General features: G+C 39.6%; 1 protein-coding gene across 2 annotated transcripts in view; it reads left to right on the top strand.

The window, feature by feature from the left end:
* LOC105466861 (small integral membrane protein 3) overlaps window positions 1–5500 on the top strand; it is a 35287-nt gene extending 29787 nt beyond the window's left edge. For both annotated transcript variants that reach the window (XM_011715967.3, XM_011715966.3), the window contains one exon: window positions 4180–5500. In XM_011715967.3, coding sequence (XP_011714269.1) covers window positions 4191–4373 — 183 coding nt within the window. In that variant the 5' untranslated portion in view covers window positions 4180–4190 and the 3' untranslated portion in view covers window positions 4374–5500. The remainder of the gene's footprint in view (window positions 1–4179) is intronic.
* Window positions 5501–21896: the final 16396 nt, after the last annotated feature.

Below are 21896 nucleotides of genomic sequence, written 5' to 3'. Positions count from 1 at the left end.
TTTGACATACTGATTTCAAATCCTTTGGTTATATGCCCGGAAGTGAGATTACTGAGATCATATAGTGACTCGATTTTCAGTTATTTGAGGAACCTCCATTCTGTTTTTCAAAGTAGCTGTATTAATTAAGTAAATTAATATTTGTAATGCATTTGGAACAATGATTGATGTGGAGTAAGCACTATATACTTGTTAAATGAATGAATGAAGGGTGAGTGAATAAATACATGAAAATTGCTGCACGGCATCCCATTATATAGATATACCCTTCTTTATTTTACTATTAGTGGATGCTTGCTGTGTCTATTGCCTTAACAAATAATGCAGAAAGTAACGTCCTTGTATGTATTTCTTGGGTACTCTCCTTGGGGTATGCTGATCAATACCTTACTTAGGGTGGCAACATTGGACATGGAGTCAAAGGCATTAGAAAGGAAAAGTTAGTGATTAGATAAGAATAGGAAGTAGGATTGCAATTAGGAATTTTGCTTGGAACCTAGAATCACAGAATTATCGATCTTACATTTGAAAGGAACTGCAGGAGATAATTCTAGCCTTGCGCCCTCTGGGCAGGGAATGTATTACATCGATGGTTCCCAAGCTGTGCACTGAAGTGTCCTGGGAGCCCCAGTGAACTCACTAGAAGGAGGGAAGTGCTGCAGGATTTTTAAGATTTTTGACAAAAATAGTGATATTTGACATCTCTCAGACACTTTGCAAATGACTAGCTTAAGATAGTTCACAGTTTAACACTAATCTTACTGCATTCCTTTTGTTAATGTTATCATTTGTGAAGTTGATTTAAAAAAATTTTTTTTGAGATGGTATCTTGCTCTGTCACCCAGGCTGGAGTACAGTGGTGTGATCATGGCTCACTGTAGCCTGGACCTACTGGGCCAAAGCAATCCTTCCACCTCAGCCTCCCAAGCAGCTGGGACCACAGGTACAAGCCACCATGCCAATCTAACTTAAAAAAAAATATAGAGATGGTATCTCACTCTGTTGCTTAGGCTGGTCTTGAACTCCTAGGCTCAAGCAATCCTCCCACCTTGGATTCCCAAAGTGTTGGGGTTTTAGGTGTGAGCCAATGCACCCAGCCTGAAGTTGATTTTTTGGTGGTTGCATGGTATGGCAAGTACTGGGCAAAAATTAATGTGGAATAATAAGTGAGGATAGCATTGTCCAATATTATTCCAAAGTTTGAAAAGTTACACAGTGTCCAGCAGGTGCATATATTCCATTAGTAACTAGTTAAGAATGAAATAAAAACTGTTTTTTTCAATTTGTGTGTATTTTTTTTTCAAACAGCTACTAAGTTGTTAGGCCATAAATACGTATTGAATTGTTTGATTGTGTCGTCTGTGATTTCTTTCAGCAGTGTTTTGTAGTTTTTCTTGTACAAAACACTGCTAAAAAGAAATCATAGATGATACAAACAAATGGAAACACATCCCATGCTCATGGATGGGTAGAATAAATATTGTGAAAATAACCCATACTGCCAAAAGCAATCTACAAATTCAAAGCAATCCCCATCAGAATACTACCATCATTCTTCACAGAATTAGAAAAAACAATTCCAAAATTCATATAGAACCAAAAAAGAGCCTGCATAGCCAAAGCAAGACTAAGCAAAAAGAACAAATCTGGAGGCATCACACTACCTGATTTCAAACTACACTATAAGGCCATAGTCACCAAAATAGCATGGTACTGTTATAAACATAGGCACATAGACTAATGGAACAGAATAGAGAACTGGGAAGTAAACCCGAATACTTACAGCAAACTGCTCTTCAACAAAGCAAACAAAAACATACAATAGGGAAATGACACCCTTTTCAGCAAATGGTGCTGGGATAATTGGCTAGCCACATGCAGGAGAATGAAACTGGATCCTCATCTCTCACCTCATACAAAAATCAACTCAAGATGGATTAAGGGCTTAAATCTGTGACCTGAAACTATAAAAATTCTAGAAGATAACTTTGGAAAAACCCTTCTAGACATTGGCTTAGGCAAGGATTTCATGACCAAGAACCCACGAGCAAATACAATAAAAACAAAGATAAATAGCTGGAACCTAATTAAACTAAAGAGCTTTTACACAGCAAAAGGAACAGTCAGCAGAGTAAACAGACACACAGAGTGGAGAAATCTTCACAATCTATACCTCTAACAAAGGACTAATATCCAGAATCTACAACGAACTCAAACAAATCAGTAAGAAAAAACCAAACAATCCCATCAAAAAGTGGGCTAAGGACATGAACGACAATTATTAAAAGATGTACAAATGTTCAAAAACATATGAAAAAATGCTCAACATCACTAATGATCAGGGAAATGCAAATCAAAACCACAGTGTGATACCACCTTAATCCTGCAAGGATGGCCATAATAATAACTAAAAAATCAGAAAACACTAGATGTTGGTGTGGATGTAGTGAACAGGGAACACTTTTACACTGCTGGTGGTAGTGTAAACTAGTACAGCCACTATAGAAAACAGTGTGGAGATTTCTTAAAGAACTAAAAGTAGGACTACTTTTTGATCCAGCAGTCCCACTACTGGGTATCTACACAGAGAAAAAGAAGTCATTATTCGAAAAAGATACTTGCACACGCATGTTTATAGCAGCACAATTCACAATTGCAGAATCATGGAACAAACCCAAATGCCCATCAATCAATAAGTGGATAAAGAAACTGTGATATATACGTAGGATGGAATACTACGCAGCCATAAAAAGGAATGAATTAACAGCATTTGCAGTGACCTGGATGAGGTTAGAGTCTATTATTCTAAGTGATGTAACTCAGGAATGGAAAGCCAAACATCATATGTTCTCACTGATATGTGTGAGCTAAGCTGTGAGGACGCAAAGGCATAAGAATGATAATATGGACTTTGTGACTTGGCGGGAAGAGTGAGAGGAGGGTGAGAGATAAAAGACTACAAATATGGTACAGTGTATACATGGGAGATGGGTGCACCAACATCTCACAAATCATCACCAAAGAACTTATGTAACCAAATACCACCTGTACCCCAATAACTTATGGAAAAATAAAGATTTAAAGGAATAAATAAATAAATTGTTTGAGCCTAACTACTTAATAAATTGAACTGCTCGGTATTTATTTTGACCTAGGGTGCAATTAAAAGATGACTAAGACACTAAGGATTCCGTGAATTGAAAATGACTGGGAACAGCTGATTTACATCCTTATCCATCTGAACTCTTTTAGCTGCAAATGAAAGACACCAAATGGACAACGCTTAAGCAAAAACAGGGAATTATTGGCTTGTATATCTGGGATGTCTAGAGTTGCAGATGGCATCAATCTTGGCTGGATTAGGTGCTCATATGAGGTCACTGAGGCTCCATCTGTCTTTCCAGCTTTAGGACAGGCTCACCACTTTTGGGAGAGACAGCCTCAGGCCAGTTTTCTCCAGACTCACATCCTTTCAATTTAGCAATCCCAGGAGAAGGGATCATCTTTCCCAAGAGCTTGTGCATAAAAGCTCTGTGGGGAAGACTTTGGTTGACCTAGCCTTGGTCACTTTCCTAACTCTGATTTGTGGTTATGGAGATTTATAACGGTCAACTCTGGGTCACATATCCATCCCTGTGCTCAGGTCAGTGTCCCAACTAAACCACACAGAATAGGTAGGTTCTCCCCAGAAAGGGGAGAATGGGAGAAGGGGTATAGGACCAAAAACAGTGCATCTCTCATTTTACAGATGAGAGAACAGACTGGTAGTATGGTAGCTTAATAGTTAAGCAGGAAGGCTTTGGAGTCCCACCCATCTGGGTTCACGTTCTTGGTCAAATTAATGACATCTTGTCTTTTAAGACTTTAGAGTCCTCATCTGTAAAATGGGTGTAATGGAAGGTAAAGGCCAATAAACAGAAAACAACAATTATAGTCCCTGCCTTATAGGATCAGTGGTTCAAGTAAGGACTGAATGTGTTAATAGACATAAAGTGTCTAGCACAGGTCTGGCAATAGGAAGCCCTCAGTAAATGAAGCCATTGTAATTACTAATCAGGAAACTTTAAAGTTTATATATCCAGTAAGTGACCCAGGCTTCTGACTCCTGAGGATTTCCTTCTAAGCAGGGAGGCAGGGAGAGAGTACACAACAGTGATCTTCCTTTCTTGTCTATTGCAGAGTGAAGCAACATGGATGCAGTCAGCCAAGTCCCCATGGAAGTCGTGCTTCCCAAGCACATCCTGGATATCTGGGTTATTGTCCTCATCATCCTGGCCACCATTGTCATCATGACCTCGTTGTTGCTGTGCCCAGCCACTGCAGTCATCATCTATCGCATGCGGACTCATCCAATCCTCAGTGGGGCTGTTTGAGAGCCTCCCAAGAGGGCTGGGTGAGGGATGATGACAGGCATCCTGTCCCCAGCCTCTTCCTGTCTTCAGAAAAGCAGCAGGAGGGACTTTGGGACGTGGACCTGAGTTCTGGTTTTGATTCTGCCATGAGCCAGCTGTGTGAATTTGTTCAAGGGACCTAACTCTCTGAGTTCCAGGTTCCTTATCTTTCAAATGGGGATGGTGATCCCTGCCCTTCCTACCTCATAGGGGTGTGAGAACCACCTGCCTTAGTGGATGTGAAAGCTGTTTGTGAGCAGTAAAGCTGCCACAGATATAAAGGTGTTATACTGAGTGCTGAGAAGCTTTGAAGAATCAGAGAACCTGATTGCTGATGATGGCGTTAAAGGTGGTGAGGGAGATATTGGGGGCAGAGCAGACTTTGCCAGTGCCCCTCAGGTCAAAGCAAGCCAAGAGCACCCTGTCCCCATTCCAAGGGGCCAGCAGCACTATGGCTCAAAGTTATTTTCTTTAAGGTGCCATTCCTTCATGTTCCTTCATGTTTTCTCAGTTTGGAAGGTGATGGGTAGAGCTTTCCAGAACCTTCTCTATTCCAGAATTTCTGCCCTTGTATAATCTGAAGGAAGGCTGTGCCATCTTTGGGCACTGCCAAGGGAGTTGGGGTGATGGGCTTCTTTCTGCACTGGAGTCTCACACCTGTTAGTGTTGACACTCAAGCAGTGTTGGAAAATGCAGAGTGACTGAGTTCCCTGCCCAGCTTTCGGGATCTCTGGCCCCCATCCTCTTGTGTGTGTGTGTGTCCCTCTGCCCAGCTCCTGCTGTAATTAGCTCCACGTGTGCCCCCTTCACTCCCTCGCGCCAGCCCTGCAGCCAGCCTACAGCAATTATATTTTAAGAGGTGTTCCCAGGCTTTTGGGACCTACTGAAACAATGATGGTTATTTTAGATGTGATGATTTATATCTATGTAGAGCTGTTTCTGGACCACTCAAGCTCTTCAATACCACAATCAGGAGCATCTTGGGATTTATTAAATTATGTAAGAAGATAGCACAGATATCGGGATATTATTGTGGGAAAATGCTGCTTTTACTTTGATGTGATCTCATTGGTGTACACAACCGATTTCCAATAAAGTGCTAGAATGTGCATGTCTGAGGTCTTTCTTTAAAGAGCAATTGTTAAACTCAGAACTCAAGTAAAAGCCTTACACTGAAGGTATGGGCCTTCGAGACAGTTTGAATATAGTAACAGAAAAGGGAAGAGGAGAATCAAATTTACTTCCAGGGCTCTAGCTTCAGCACATGGGTGCAGTTGTGCAGGTTACACACAGATAGTCCAGAGGGGAAGAACAGATTTTGAATATCACATTCAAAGAATGACAAATAAGACCATGAATTTAGTATTGGACGTGTTGCATTTGAGGTGCTTGTGATATTCAGGTGGACACATTCAGGATGCGGTTGGAGATCTGAGTCTATTCTTGGGAAAGATGTTATGTCTGGTATTAGGGTACGGGGGATTAACCCCTATGGTAGATAATGCTGTACAAGCAGATAGGATCAGAATATACAGACTTAGGAGAGTGAGATGCTAAATGCAGAACTTGGAAGACACTAAATAGGAGGGGAAGGAGAATAGAAGGGGAAAAAAGAGAGATTGGATAGGTCCTATAATATGAGGTGTTTTAACAGAGGTGGAATAATATACACACACACACACACATATATATATATATATGTTTGTTTGTTTGTTTTTTAGTAGAGATGGGGTTTCACCATATTGGCCAGGCTGGTCTTGAACTCCTGACCTCAAGTGATCCATCTACCTCCACCTCCCAAAGTGCTGGGATTACAGGTATGAGGCACCACGCCTGGCCCTAATAGTATTTTGTAGATTAAGAAATGAGTAGGAGGTTAGGAAGTTGAGACAGTGAGAACAGAAACCTTTCCAGGAGTAGCACTGTAATACAGAGGTAAGAGTTACAGGAGGGCGTCAGGGGAAAATGGTGAAGGGGGTTTCTGTCTTAGTGCATTTGGGTGGCTCTAACAAAATACTTGAGACTGGTAATTCAGAAACAACAGAAATTTACTGCTCACAGTTCTAGAGACACAGAGGTTCAAGGCACATGCTGATTTTGTGTCTGGTGAGAGCCTGTCCCTCATAGATGGTACTTTTTTTTTTTGAGACAGAGTTTTGCTCTTGTTGCCCAGGCTGCGGTGCAATGGTGCAATCTCGGCTCACCACAACCTCTGCCTCCTGGGTTCAAGCGATTCTCCTATCTCAGCCTCCGAAGTAGCTGGGATTACTGGCATGTGCCACCATGCCTGGCTAATTTTGTATTTTTAGTAGAGATGGGGTTTCTCCATGTTGGTCAGGCTGGTCTCGATCTCTCGACCTCAGGTGGTCTGCCCGCCTTGGCCTCCCAAAGTGTTGGGATTACAGGCATGAGCCACCGTACCTGGCCTATAGATTGTACTTTCTATGTGTCCTAGTGGTGGAAGAGACAAACAAGCTCCCTCAGGCCTCTTTTACATGGAAACTAATCCCATTCATGAGAGCAGAGTCCTCATGACCTCATCACCTCCCAAAGGCTTCACCGCCTTGGTACCATCACCATGGGGGTTGGGTTTCAACATACAAATTTTGCAGGGACACAAACGTTCAGACCATAGCAAGGGGTTAGTTATATGTCATAAGATTCTGATTGGTTTGCTCAGCATCTCTTCCAACTGTTTTTCTGGCATGGCTTCCTGGATGGCAGAGCCTGGAAAGTAAAACAAAACAAATAAAACTACAGTGAAAGTAAAAACCTGTATTTCTGTAACTACACTTGATAGAGATTCAAACGTGATTTAAGCTTTGCTGTTCAGATGCAGGCATGCCATGTTTTAGTTTGGAATCCAGTTCAGCTGGGAGAGCCAGGACAGGGTGTGAGACAATCACAACACTGGTGTGAATCCCAAAGCTGCAGCACACTCTGGAGCTAAGCTGCTTTCTCATGCCTGGATCTCAGCTGAGATGGGACAGTCCTGCAGCCCACAGCCAAGGCTGTGGCTTTCTTGTTCCCTAGCTTCCCACTTGTTACAGAAGTAGTAGCTCCCCAAGATGGCTGGTTTTGCAGTGTTGATCTGGAAGGAATTCTAGTAACCCCTGCCCTCTGTGCTCCCCCAGTCCTTTTAATGATTTTAAGCACATAATTCCCTATATTAAAGCATATTTAGGCTGGGTGTGGTGGCTCACACCTGTAATCCCAGCGCTTTGGGAGGCCGAGAGGTCAGGAGTTCGAGACCAGCCTTGGCAACATGGTGAAACCCCCTCTCTACTAAAAATACAAAAATTAACCGGGTGTGATGGTGTGCACCTATAATCCCAGTTACTCAGGAGGCTGAGGCAGGAAAATCACTTGTTCCCCAGAGGCGGAGGTTGCAGTGAGCTGAGATCGTGCCACTGCACTCCAGCCTGGGTGACAGTGAGACTCCATCTAAAAAAAAAAAAGAATAAATAAATAAAGCATGTTTAATTTCCATTTGCTAGAGTATACCTTAATTGATCCAGATGGAAGAAAAATCTATTAATTCCTATCAATTAGTATCCTAGCAATTCCACTTCTAAGTCCATCATGTGATCCAGCATTATGGGGGAAAAACTCTGTTAATGGGAGGCAGATGGTCTTCTAGAAATAGAGATGGTAATGAATTGGTGGCCTCAAGGAGAGCTCAGAGAGGTCTATTGGTGGCGATAGAATGAGAACTTTGCTTATAGTATTGCTGTAATAATACTAAAAGAATAATGAGCATTCTAGGAGGCCAGCACGGGCGGATCACTTGAGGTCAGGAGTTCGAGATCAGCCTGGTCAACATGATGAAACACTGTCTCTACTAAAAAAAAAAAAAAAAAAAAAAAAAGAATAGTGAGATAGTTTAGTTAGAAAATGTATAGTGTTTTTTGAAAAGAGAATGAAAATACAAATTCCGAATCCAAACTTGTTGGCCTCTTGGAAAAATAAGGGGTCTGATAACATATATCAGAGTTTAAAAATTGTATCCATTGAAATTAGTGCTTAAATTATTTAGTCGTGTGAGATGATTTACATTTAAAAATGTAAAGAATATATATGTGCTTATAGGTAAGAACAATACATGAACCTATTTTCCATCAGCTCCCAATACATGTCAGTTCATGTTTCCACATTTAATACCGACTGAAGGTAGCAGAAGTAACATTTTGGAAGAAAAGGATGTTTGGTAAATCAGAACAGTATTCCTGTAATAACTAAAGATCATTAATAACATTTCTTCCAAACTTCCCCCTTCCCAATTCCGACTCCAGAAATAATCAACTTGTTTGATAATTATTAGAAGAAAAAAAGAGAAACAATTATAGTATTTATACAGACATAAAGGAATGGTCTGGTAAATATTGTACAAACAATGAAATAAAACATGGCAACTAAGCACTGTCTATTGGTAGTCAACAAAAAGCAAAATACAAAATTGCACCTTCTCAGCAACACCTCCAGAATTTTCATATTATGGGCTAAGGGTGATGACTAGTTGAAAAATGCAACATGAACTGCTATAGTTTTTCATAGCTCTTTATGTAAGATGGAGAAAAGGTCAATGCCCATGCAAAAGAATTTGAGGGTGCTGCGACTAGATATAATATTTAGAATACATATGCATCCACATCTAAACACGATGGGAAGGAGCATAGAGGAGATTATGAGAACTTTGTGAGGGATAAATATATTGTCTCGGAGTAATGGGTTGAATAGTGGCCCCGCCCAAAATTATGTCTACTTCCTAAATCCAGAACCTGTGAAAGTTACTTTGAAAAAAAAGGGGGTCTTTGTAGATGTCATTAAGTTAAGGATCTCCAGATGGGGAGGTGATCCTGGATTATCTGAGTGGGTTCTAATCCAGTGACAAGAGTCCTTATAAAACATACATGAAGGACTGACACACAGAGAAGAGGCAATATGATCATGGAGACAGAGACTGAAGTGACGTGGCCACAAATCAAGGCAAGTTTGTAGCCACCAGAAGATGGAAGAGGTAAGAGGTACATCATCCCCTGGCCTCCAGAGGAGTGTGGCCCTGCTAACACTCTGATTTTGGACTCCTGGCAACCAACTGCATGAATATAAATTTCTGTTGTTTTAAGCCACCAAGTTTGTGATCATTTGCTACGGCAGCCACAGGAAACTAATACACAGGGTAAGCTGATGGAGGAATAAGAGAGTTTTTTCATAATTGCTTGAATGGGTTAAGAATTCTAAAGAATAATTAGCCGGGTGTGGTGGTGGGTGCTTGTAATCCCAGCTACTCGGGAGGCTGAGAGGCAGCAGAATCACTTGAACCCAAGAGGCAGAGGTTGCAGTGAGCCAAGATGGCGCCACTGCACTCTAGCCTGGGCGACAGAGGGCGACTCTGCCAAAAAAAAAAAAAAGTTATTCTAAAGAATAAACATTATTGGGTAAGGGGAGATGACATGATAGCCATTAGAAAGGAGTCGGGGGAGTGAGGAAAAAAAGTGAAAAACAGACACCAGGAAGGTGAATAACCAGAATGTGAGCTAAGGAGATGGAATAGGGAGGACATCGTACCCAAGCAGAGTACGGACTGAGGAGAAAAACAAATGATATCCCTAAATATGTTTTAATTTCAGGGAGCTACTTTGTCTTCTCATATTTTATTCAGATTGCTTTGTGTGTGTGTGTGTGTGTGATGAAGCACATATTTTAAGTAAATATCTTATCTCAGAAATAACCTCTCAGAGAAAGTTTTTGGAGAAAATGCAATGTTTTAGTAATATTCTCTTCAGAAACATTAAGTTAGGATGTTATGGTGATGGAAAAACCTCAATAAAAACCAGTAGCTTAAGTATGGAGACACATATAACTCAGTCATCACATTGGGAAGAAAATGAGATACTGGAAAAGAAGAAAAAGTCACCCAGAAAAGAGCCCTAGAAAACTAAGAGTCAGGAGTTTTTCACTGATGCTTATCAAAGCTTAGCTGTATGAAATAAGGGAGGAATGCATCCTTTTAACTTTAGTCGAGCTTTTTAAATTCTGAAAATGGGACTCTCACTTAGAGTGCTGCAGCACAAAGAAAGCAATTGTTTGGAGAAAATAGGCTATGTCTGAAAAAAATATTTCTTTTTGGCTACGGCTATGGATTCCTGCCAATCTAAAGGGATCTCTAAACTTAGGGAGAGGGTAGAAAGTAGCTCTGCCCTCTGAGAGGCTCTATTTTATTCTGAAAGGCTGAATGTGACAAAGGCAGCTTTAATGATCAGACAGAGCTGAGGTATCCAAAGCTACATATAAAATAGAAGCTTAGGACACCTAAGAAAACAGACAAGAATTAACACAATAGCAAACAAAATGGGAGACTCAACCACTGCACCTGGCTGAAATATTTCTATTAACTCAGAGTTTAGCTAGGTACCAGAGCAATTTTATCCCTAAAACTGGGTAATGAAAATTTGAACAGAAGAGGTGGAATGTGCTGATTAATTTATGTGTTGACTTAACTGGGCTGAAGGACGCCCAGATAGCTGGTAAAACATTATTTCTGGGTGTATCTGTGAAGATGTTTCCAGAAGAGATTAGTAATTGAATTGGTAGGCTGAGTAAAGTAGATCACTCTCACCAATGTGGTGGTTGGAGAGTCCATCAACCAACCCAATGAGGACCCCAATAGAACAAAATGGTGAAGGAAAGGCAAATTTGTTCTCTTTTCTTGAGCTGGCACATCCATCTTCTCCTGCCCTTGGACATCAGAATTTCCGGTTCTCTGATCTTCACACTTGGGCTAAATTACCCACTGGCTTTCCAAATTCTCCAACTTGCAGATGGCAGGTTGCAGAGCTTCTCAGCCTCTATAACCCCATGAGCTAATTCCCATCATTAATCTCTGTCTCTGTCTCTCTCTTTTTCTCTTGCTTAATAAATATGGAGATTTATTAAAGAACAGGATATACCACTGGTTCTATTTCTCTAGTGAATCTTAATACATAAGGTTAAAATAGATTAACATTACAAGTGAAAAGTGAAAATGCCTCAAAATATATTTTAAAACTTCTACTTTGAACTTAAGAAAACATGATTTCTTGGCCATCAAATCATGGAAAAACGTCTTGTTCTTGGAATATGTTGAGGTGTATGAGAAATCTTCTCATTGCTTCTAAGAATTCTTAGTACCTGCAAAACCATTATTTTGTTTATGTAATCTTACAAAAATGTTACCTAACTACTAGATTCATGTGAAAGATTTTTTTTTTCTTTTGATAGAAAACCTGCAAGGTCAGTAATTTCTGTCAGGAGAAAGAGCAGGAGAAACAATTCTCCTTACACAAATTCTTAGGTGTCCAATTGACAACATTCCAGAAGGGGCGGGCAGGTGGACCATGGATGGTGGGAAGCACAAACTTCAGAGCCAGATCCCCAAAGCTTGGTGAAAAGGCCAGGAAAAGCACCAAAGAAACACACAGCCATGCAGCCCTTAACAAGTCTACCTTGTAAAAGCAATTTTGTTCGTCTCTTTCTTCAGCAAATGCTTTTTCTTGTGGCAGTGTTTACTTAGTTAAATGAAGAAAGTTCCCTGCACTCTCTCTCTCCAGTTCGGGCTAAAACCTGGACACTGACAGAGCTAATGTATGTTTGATCTAATCAGTCAAGATCAAGTGGGGGAAAGCAATAAAAATAAATTTCAAAATGTTCTCTATCAAAAATTTTTCAAGAAAAATGTTCTAATTAAGAATCTCCGTCAACTATGTTTCTGTACAACTGGACCAGTGAACTGGGACTGGCAGTGTCAAGAGGGTTGTAGAAATGAAAATATTGCCTCATTTTCTGATTTTTGTTCCCATCTACAGGAGCTCCCACAGTGTTCTACTCTTTCCATTTTAAGGGGAAGATGTAGAGCGGTACAACTTTTTTCCCCTCTAAGACACATCCCAGACCTTTCCTAACTCTTTAGTGCCTCTGATTATTAGTAAACAATTCAAACTTATTGATGGAGACTGTAACTTTGATGAATTTTTCTTCTCCTTGGTTTACAGCCAGGAATCATTGCATGTCTTCCAGGTATTTACAGGAACACATACATTTCCCAAGCATATTGGTCGGATTAGTATAAAATAAACTTATGAGGCCTTTGTTATTTTATGTTGCCTCAGACCAGGTAAGTTTTGTCTTAATTTTCTGATTATTCTGAGATGTTTCTCCATTTACTCTATTGAATCTACTTGACTCTGATTTCTTTTTTTCTTTATTCTTCTCTATTCTTATTCTTTTTTAAAAAAATGCTTGATGGTGATAATGTCTCTTCGCTTCAAGTGATAATGGTAATTCCTTACTCTGTTAGATATTTGTAATGTAATTCTTATAAACTTCTTAATTTTCTCAAAGGCCCATGCCACTCTAATAATGATCAGCACTTGTTTAATTTGAAAATGTCAGGCATATGTATGAGGTTCAATTGCCCAGGAGCTCACAACTCCTTACTCATTCATTAAAAACAAATCATCGGGATGCTCCTGCTCTAATGTCTAGAGCCTTTCTTTTAACCAATGGACTCTTAATTTTCATGGTAGAAAAGACATTTTTTCCCCTCTGTGATACAGAACAGTTTTCAATTATTTAGTCATCATGAACTAAAGCAGGGTAGCCAGAGATATGCTAGACTATTTTTCTACAATAACCCCAACATGTCCTTTATTTAGGAGAAATTTTGACTGATAGTGGAAAGAAATGTAAAGCACTCCTGCATTAAATGAAGTTATGATTCATACTAACAGTGAAACTGATTATTTGAATCTCAGGAGGCATACATTTCTAAAACAATGTTTGTTATGATTATCTTCTAGGAGAATATTGAGATTTGCAAAATTTATTCTTTCATTTCATTGTATCATCCTTTTCCTATGTGAACAATCTCATGTGGCTTTTCCTTCTTTCAGAGTGGATTTGGTATTTTTTCTCTTTCATTTGTATGCTTTCCATTTACTTTGTATTTAAAGACAATCTCGAAGTTGTAAAATGTTGTAAGTACAGTAAAAGAACTTTTTTGAAATTTTTTGAGTGTAGTTGCTAACATGATCACTCAACTTACATGACTACTTCTATGTATTCCCTATAAACATTCTTCTACATAACCATATTACCATCAAAGTCAGCAAATTAACAGTGATAGGCTACTACCATATAATCCTCAAATTCTGTCAAGTTTCCTCAATTTTCTCAATGATGTCCTTCATAGCAAAGGGGTCCAGTTCAGCATCATGTGTTTCATTTTGTTGTCATATCTGTTTGGTTTTCTTCAGTGTGGAACAGTTCCCTAGTCTTTCTTGGCTTTTATGACATTAACACTTTTGAAGATTACAGGCCAATTATTTTGTAGAATAACTCTCAATTTGAGTTCACCTAATGTTTTCTTATGAATAGATTTAGGATTGCATCTTTGATAGGAATATCATAGCAATGGTGACAATTATGATTCACCTCATTACTGGTGATATTAACTTTGGTCACTGATTGGTGTCTGCTAGATTTCTCCATGGTAAAGTTACTCTTTCTTCCCTTTGTAATTAATAAATACTTTGTAAGGAGGCACTTTGAGACTATGCAAATATCCTGTTCCTCATCAGACTTTCAATTTGTCCATTCATTTATTTATTTCAGTGTGGACTCATGGGTTCCTATCTTATTCAATAGGTTAAAACCAGTTGCTTTCATTACTTAGTTTGATGCTCAGATTATTCCAGATTTGGTCAGTGAGTGTGGGGGTTCAATTAGTCTGGTGGGAAAAATATAATAATAATAGCAACAAACTCTCTTGTAAGGCCTGAGAGTTTGTATAACTTCAGTAATAGATCTGGCTGAAGGTGGCCTGTTCCCTTTACCTTTAGTTAAACAAGTTAAATTAGTAACTAAGGAATATGGGGAAGTTATCTAGCTAGCTTATTTACTCATGTGGTCTTAAGACTAACCTTTCATGTACCACAGGTACTTAATTGCTTTCTACTTGGGAAGTCCACAATGTCAATTACCCTCTAGTGCTGTTGACTCAAGCCTTTGTCAATTAATCTTTACCAAATAAATGTGAGTCTCACTCCCCCAAGTCTTTCTACTTGGGAAGTCCACAATGTCAATTACCCTCTAGTGCTGTTGACTCAAGCCTTTGTCAATTAATCTTTACCAAATAAATGCGAGTCTCACTAGCTGGTCAGGGCCACAGTCACAACTGTTTACAGTACTCTCCAGGGAGTCTGCAAGCGGCTCGGACACCCAGCTGGACAAGCAAAGCAGATTATCTGTGTGTCAGTGTACTTCATTCATCCGTCACTGGCTCAGGGTCTGTGGGTCAGACCCCTGCAAGTTAGAACTCCTTCAAGAGTCTTTTTGACATGTTCTCATAAGTCTTTTAGCACTTCTTTCCTTCCTGGCAAAGATGTCCCAGGCTCATCTTATAGTTTCTCTGTCCTAGACTTGGGATCAGCCATTTCTCCAAGGAGCCTTGGATCTTGTTTCAGAGTATGGTCTTCAGAAAAGATGTCAGAGCCAGGTGTGCTCATTGTTACTGGGGGTTTGTTACTTCCTGTTTTCAATGGACAGAGCTAGTTAATATATGTATATACTTGTATACATACATAAGCACATTTTTATGTCTATATTTCTATATCCCTATTGAAAACCATGGGTTCACTTTGATATCTCCAATTCCAATCTAACAGCACAGGGTTCATTCATGTTTTCTCTCCTTCCATATTTGAAACTTCCTTCTCCAATAGTGAGAAGCCTTGATATATTTTTGATCAAGCCTTCTGTATGTCACCAGTCTGTCATTGCTGCTGCATCCCACACTCCCTGTGCAATGCTTTCCCCACCTGCTTGGGCTCCAACATCCCACACCAGGCTTCTCCTCTCACTGATGTTCTTCTTGGTCTACTTGGGCTCCATTACCCCTAACTAGTCCAGCATCCTCACCTTGCTTGGGCTTTAGCATTCTGATTTGGGTAACCACAGGATTCCCCCTATCCTTGCCATATTCATTTCTCTTACCACTTAGTGTCCTTTGGATTGATCTGAACAAGGAAAGGATAAAAGAGAAGTTATCATTTTATTTTCAAGTTAATATTTGCTGAGTACTATTTATCAAGCTCTATATTATCTCATTTTAGTTACATAATAACCTTGATTACATTTTACTAATTGAAGCAGTCAAGATGAAAGAAATTGTCACTTGCCAGAGTCCACAGCCAGTAAATGGATGATCCAGGACTGGAACTTATCTCACTGACTATAAACCAGTGTTCCACTTGGAAGCTGTGTACATGTGATGCATAGAAAAAACAGTTAATTTTCATAGTCAGTAATCATAGAATTGGTACTGCATAAATCTTTTGGGGATGTAATTGTCAGAAGTCTCAATTACAAGCCCAAGATAGATAATGCAGTAATAATTTGCTAATTACATATTTTGAAAAGATTGTACTTAAAGAAAATGTTTTCTCTTTAATTATGGCATTAAGGATTTCAAAATGTACTTTATAATTTATACCATTTCATTTCATAATTTTATTTCTTTTCTCTCTGTTTTAAAGCATATTCTAAGGGTTAAACTTTTAAACTTTAAACTACACAGTGAATCACTTTATTTTATTTTACTTATTTTTTTGAGATGGAGACTCAGTCTGTCTCCCAGGCTGGAGTGCATTGGCACAGTCTTGGCTCACTGCAACCTCCGCCTCCCAGGTTCAAGTGATTCTCTTGTCTCAGCCTCCTGAGTAGCTGGAATTACAGACACGTGCCACTACACATGGCTAATTTTTGTATTTTTAGTACAGACAGGGTTTCACAATGTTGGTCAGGCTGGTCTCGAACTCCTGACCTCATGATCCACCCACCTTGGCCTCCCAAAGTGCTGGGATTACAGGCATGAGCCACCACATCCGGCCTGTGAATCACTTTCAATATGCCTTTCCATAATTTAGAAAAAGACGTATAAGAAGGAAGATTTCTTACATTGTTTGCCTTTTGTTAAATAATGGTGATGCATTGTATGAAACAGTTTCTGAAAGGAAAACCTGAGTAATTACTTAGAAGAGACTGGCTTTCTAAACTTAGCTAACAGCTATTATTATTTAATTGTCAGTTTTACAGTAACTTGGTAAGTTTCCTGCTTAATCTAACTACTCTAAATTGTACTAAAAAACCTACCCTGTTCCTCGCATTGTATTTTTCATGTCTTTACAAACTTGCACTGAGGCCTTACCTTCCTACACTATCAGCCAGCTTATGTAATGCCCATGCCAGGCATTCCGCCATTTGCTTTTTGCAAATTGTCTCATCTAAATTTCAGAACTACATTCTTATTTTGTAGTTCTATTGTTATTCCAATTTTATAGTTGAAAAAACTGAAACTCAGTGGGGTAAAGTAACTTGACCGAAATCACATCTCTAGGATAACAATGGCTTCTTCTGCAATTCCTTCTAAAGGACCTACCTGAGGCTGTTTTACAGTTGACTTTTTAAAATAAGATAAATGGTTGGGACTTAAACTAAAGAGCTTTTGCATGGCAAAAGGAACAGGCAGCAGGGTAAACAGACAACCCACAGAGTGGAAGAAAATCTTCACAATCTACACATCAGACAAAGGACTAATATCCAGAATCTACGATGAATTCAAACAAATCAGTAAGAAAAGAGAGAAGACTCAAGTTACTAAAATAAGAAGTTAAATGAAGGTGTTCTCCTGGACACACAAAAAGAAAATGGATTAAAAGAGAATACTGGGGACAAATGTATACCAACAAATTAGAAAACCTGGATGAAACGGGCAAGAAACACACAAACCCTGAAATCTGACTCAAGAAGAAATAGAAAATCTGAACATGTCTATAACAGTAGATATGTTTACACCTTCTAAACACTTTACTTCTTCTAAAAAGATAGAATCAATAATCAGAAGCCTCCCAACAAAGAAAAGCCCAAGACAGTTGGTCTCAGTGGTGAATTCTGCCTAACATTTGCTGAAGAATGAACACCAATCCCTTTCAAACTCTTCAAAAAATAGAAGGGGAGAAAATACTTTCTAACTCATTTTTTGAGGCCAGCATTACCCTGATATGAAAGCCAGACAAAGACGCCTCAAGACAAGAAAACCACAAACCAACATTCCCAATGAAAACATATGAAAATTAGTCAATGTATACTAGTAAACCAAATCAAGTAACATACTAAAAAGGCTATACACTATGATCAAGTTGAATATATCACAGGAATACAAGGGTGGCTCAACTTATGAACATTATTCAATGTAATACACCACAGTAACAAGATGAAGGGGAAAATGAATGACCATCTTGATTTATGCAAAGTATTTGACAATGACAAGAATACTCAACAAATTAGAAATAGAATGGAAATTACTTAACATGATGTAGAGACCTAATTAGAGAAAAGGAGTCAGGCTGGTGGGACCAAGGCAAAGCAAAAAGATAGCGCAAATAAACTATAAATATGTCTTTCTTCATAGTTATATAAACAAAAGAGGAAGTAAATGAATTATAGGTCTGTTTTTCTTTATGACCCAAGACATATAGTCCTCCTGAACAAATAACATACATAACCTACAAACTTTCTGCTTACCATAAAATGCCTCAATTTATCAAACATCCTGGCTGACAGAAGAATGCAAGTTTCCAAGTTCCATCTTATAAAATCTCCAGCAAGCTTTTGTTTCTTTGTAGTCACCTCCTCTACTGCTGGCCTGCACATTGCCTCCTCACAACATATTTTTCATACTTTCTTTAATGAATCTACCTTTCTTTACCTACAATTATCTTGGTAAATTCTTTTATCTCTATACCACCAACCCAGATAGTCATCGCTCACCTACAACACATGATAAACAGCATTTAGGGAAAACACATAGCTACATCATACTCCATGAAGAATGAATGAAAGCTTTCCCCTAAGTATAGGAAAAATACATGATGCCTGCTTTTGTCCCTTCTATTCAGCATAGTATTGAAAGTTCTGGGTAGAACAATTATGCAAGAAACAAACAAACAAACAAAAGGGATCCAAATTATAAAGGAAGGAATAAAACTATTTGCAGATCATGTGATCTTATAGATAGGAAATCTTAAAAGATATACACACACAAACTATTACAGCTAATACATTCATGAAAGTATTGAGTATATAACTAGCACTTAAAACTTAGTTTTGTCAACATGCTGTTCACTATGTTAAAAAAAGATTAGTTTTGTTTCTACTCATAGCAATGAATAATCCAAAACTAAATTAAGAAAATAATTTCAGGAGGGTGGAGCAAGATGGCAGAATAGAAAATTCCACTGATTGTCCCTCAATGCAAGGACACCAAGCTATCTATACAGACAAAACACCTTCATATGAATGAAAAATCAAGTGACCACTCATAAGTACCTGGTTTTAAATTCATATCATTGAAAGAAGCACTGAAGAGATTAAAAAAGAAAAAAAGAATCCTGAATCGCAGACACCACCCCTCCCTTACCCCTGGCAGCAGCAGTGGGCATCTCTGGGCACTGGGGGAGGGAGAACACACCAACTGTGAGTTATTGAAAGTGCTGTTCTATTAGAGCAGAAAGGAAACACAGACCAAACTCAGCTGACCTGCCCACATAGGGAGGGACCCAGTGATCTAAACTTGAGTTCCTGCAAACCTCACCACCATGGGCTACAGCACTCTGTCTGCAAGTAAACTTGAAAGGCAGTCTAGGCCATAAGGACTGCAACTTGTAGGTGAGTCCTGGTGTTGAATTAGGCCCAGAGGCAGTGGACTAGGGGGACACGTGACATACTGAGACACCGGCCAGGTCAGCTAAGGGAGCGCTGGCATCACGCCTCTCCTAAGCCCAGGCTACACAGCTTGTGGCTTCAAAGAGAACCCTTGTCTTCTGTTTGAGGAGAGCAGAGGGAAGAGTAGGGAGAACTTTGTCTTGCATCTAGGATCCCAGCCCAGCCACAGTAGGATAGGGCACTGGTCAGAATTGTGAGGCCCCTATTCCAGGCCCTGGCTCCCAGACAACTTTTCTAGACACACTCTGGGCCAGAAGAGAACTGGCTGCCTTGAAGGAAAGGACCCAGTACTGCTACCATTCATCACTTGCTAACTGAAGAGCCCTCGGGCCCTAAAAAGCCAGCAGCAATATTCAGGTACTACATTGAGGGCCTTGGTGAACTTCTGAGATTTGATGACTTTAGGTGAGACTCAGGACATAACCAGCTATGGCTATGGTGGCTATGGGACAAAACTCCTTCTGCTTGAGAAAAGCAGAAGGAAAAGTAAAGAAGACTTTGTCTTACATCTTAGATACCAATATGGTCACAGTTGTGTAGAGCACCAAGCAGGCTTTTGGGGTTCTCAATTCCAGGACTTGACTGTTGGAGGACATTTCTGGACCTGTCCTGGGCCAGAATGGTACTCATTGCCCTGAAGGATGAGTCCCAGGTCAGGCAGCATTCACCACAAGCTCACTTAAAAGACTTTGGGCCTTAACAGAACACCGTGGTAGTCTGGCAGTACTCTTCATGGCCTTGGGTGGCAGTAGCTATGGTGAGGCTCCTCTTCCTTTGGAAAGGGGAGGGAAGAGTCGGAAGAAATGCACTGTGTGGTTTGAGTGCCAGCCTAGCTGCATACAACAGAACACCATGTAGACTTCTAAGGTTTTTGACTCTAGTCCCTGATTCCTAGGTGGTACTTCTGAACCCACCTGGGGCTTGGGGGACCTTGCTGCTCTGAAGGGAAGGACACAGGCCTGACTGGCTTTACCACCTGCTGATTGTAGAGCCCCAGGGCCTTGAGTAAACATAAGAAGTAGCCAGGGAGAAGCTACAGTGGGTCTTGGGCAAGACCCAGCTCTGTTCTGGCTTTAGTTTGACCCAGTGCAGTCATAGTGGTGGTGGCCACAGGGGTGCTTTTGTCACTCCATCCACAGCTTTAGGTGATTCAGAACAGAGAGAGACTCTGTATGTTTGAGATAAAGTAAGGGAAGGGAACAAGGGTCTCTGCCTGGTAATTGAGAGAATTCTCCTAGATCTTGTTCAAGATTAGCAAGGTGGTACCTCTATAAGACTGCAAGAACCACAGCATTACTGGGTTTGGGTTTCCCCCTAAAGCAGATACAGCTTAGATCACAAAACCCCAAGTCCTTTCAAATATCTGAAAAGCATTCATAAGAAGGATGGCTACAAATAAGCTCAGACAGTGAAGACTACAATAAATACTTAACCCTTCAATGCCAGACTTTGAAGAGCATCTACTAGCATCAATGCCATCCAGGAAAATGTGACCTAACCAAATAAGGCACCAGGACGAATCCTGGAGAAACATATATGTGACCTTTCAGACAGAGAATTCAAAATAGCTATGTTGAAGAAACTCAAAGAAAGTCAAGATAACACCAAGAAGGAATTCAGAATTCTATCAGATAAATTTAACAAAGAGATTGAAATAATTAAAAAGAACAAAGCAGAAATTCTGGAGTTGAAAAATGCAAACTACTAAAGAATACATTAAAGTCTTTTAATAGCAGAATTGAACAAACAGAAGAAAGAATTAGTGAGCTTAAAGACAGGCTAACTGAAAATACAGAGAGGAAACAAAAGAAGATTCTAAAAGCAGCAGGAAAAAAGAAATGAATAACATACAATGGAGCTCCAATACATATGGCAGCAGGCTTTTCAGTGGAAACCTTAGAGGCCAGGAGAAAGAGGCATGGCATATTTAATGTGATGAAGGAAGAAAACTTTCACTCTAGAATAGTATTATCCAGTGAAAATGTCCTTCAAACATGAAGAAAAAAGACTTTCCCAGACAAACAAAAGGTGAGGAATTTCATCAATACCAGACCTTTCCTACAAGAAATGCTAAAGGGAGTACTTCAATCTGAAAGAAAAGGACGTTAAAAAGCAATAAGTAATCACCTGAAGGTACAAAACTCACGGATAAAATAGTAAGTACACAGAAACACAGAATGTTATAACACTGTAACTGTGGTGTGTAAGCTACCCTTATCCTAAATAGAAAGACTAAATGATGAACTAAAGACTAAAGAAATCAATCAAAAACAACTACAATAACTCTTCAAGACATAGTCAATACAATATATAAATAGAGACAAAAAACTGTTAAAAAGCAGGTGGGTAGAGTTTGTATTAGTTTTCTTTTTGCTTGTTTGTGTATACAAATAGTGTTAAGTTGTTATCGTGTTAAAATAATGGGTTATAAGATGGTATTTGTTGGCCAGGCATGGTGGCTCATGCCTGTAATCCCAGCACTTTTGGAGGCCAAGGCAGGCAGATCACAAGGTCAGGAGATTAAGACCATCCTGGCAAACATGGTGAAACCTCATCTCTACTAAAAATACAAAAAGTTAGCCAGGTGTGGTGACACATGCCTGTAGTTCCAGCTACTCAGGAGGCTGAGGCAGGAGAATTGCTTGAACCTGGGAGGCAGAGGTTGCAGTGAGCCGAGATCAAGCC

Source organism: Macaca nemestrina, chromosome 6, assembly GCF_043159975.1.
Source record: "Macaca nemestrina isolate mMacNem1 chromosome 6, mMacNem.hap1, whole genome shotgun sequence".
Taxonomy (NCBI): Eukaryota; Metazoa; Chordata; class Mammalia; order Primates; family Cercopithecidae; genus Macaca; species Macaca nemestrina.
Note: the sequence above shows the minus strand (reverse complement) of the source record. Positions and strands in the feature narration are given on the sequence as shown.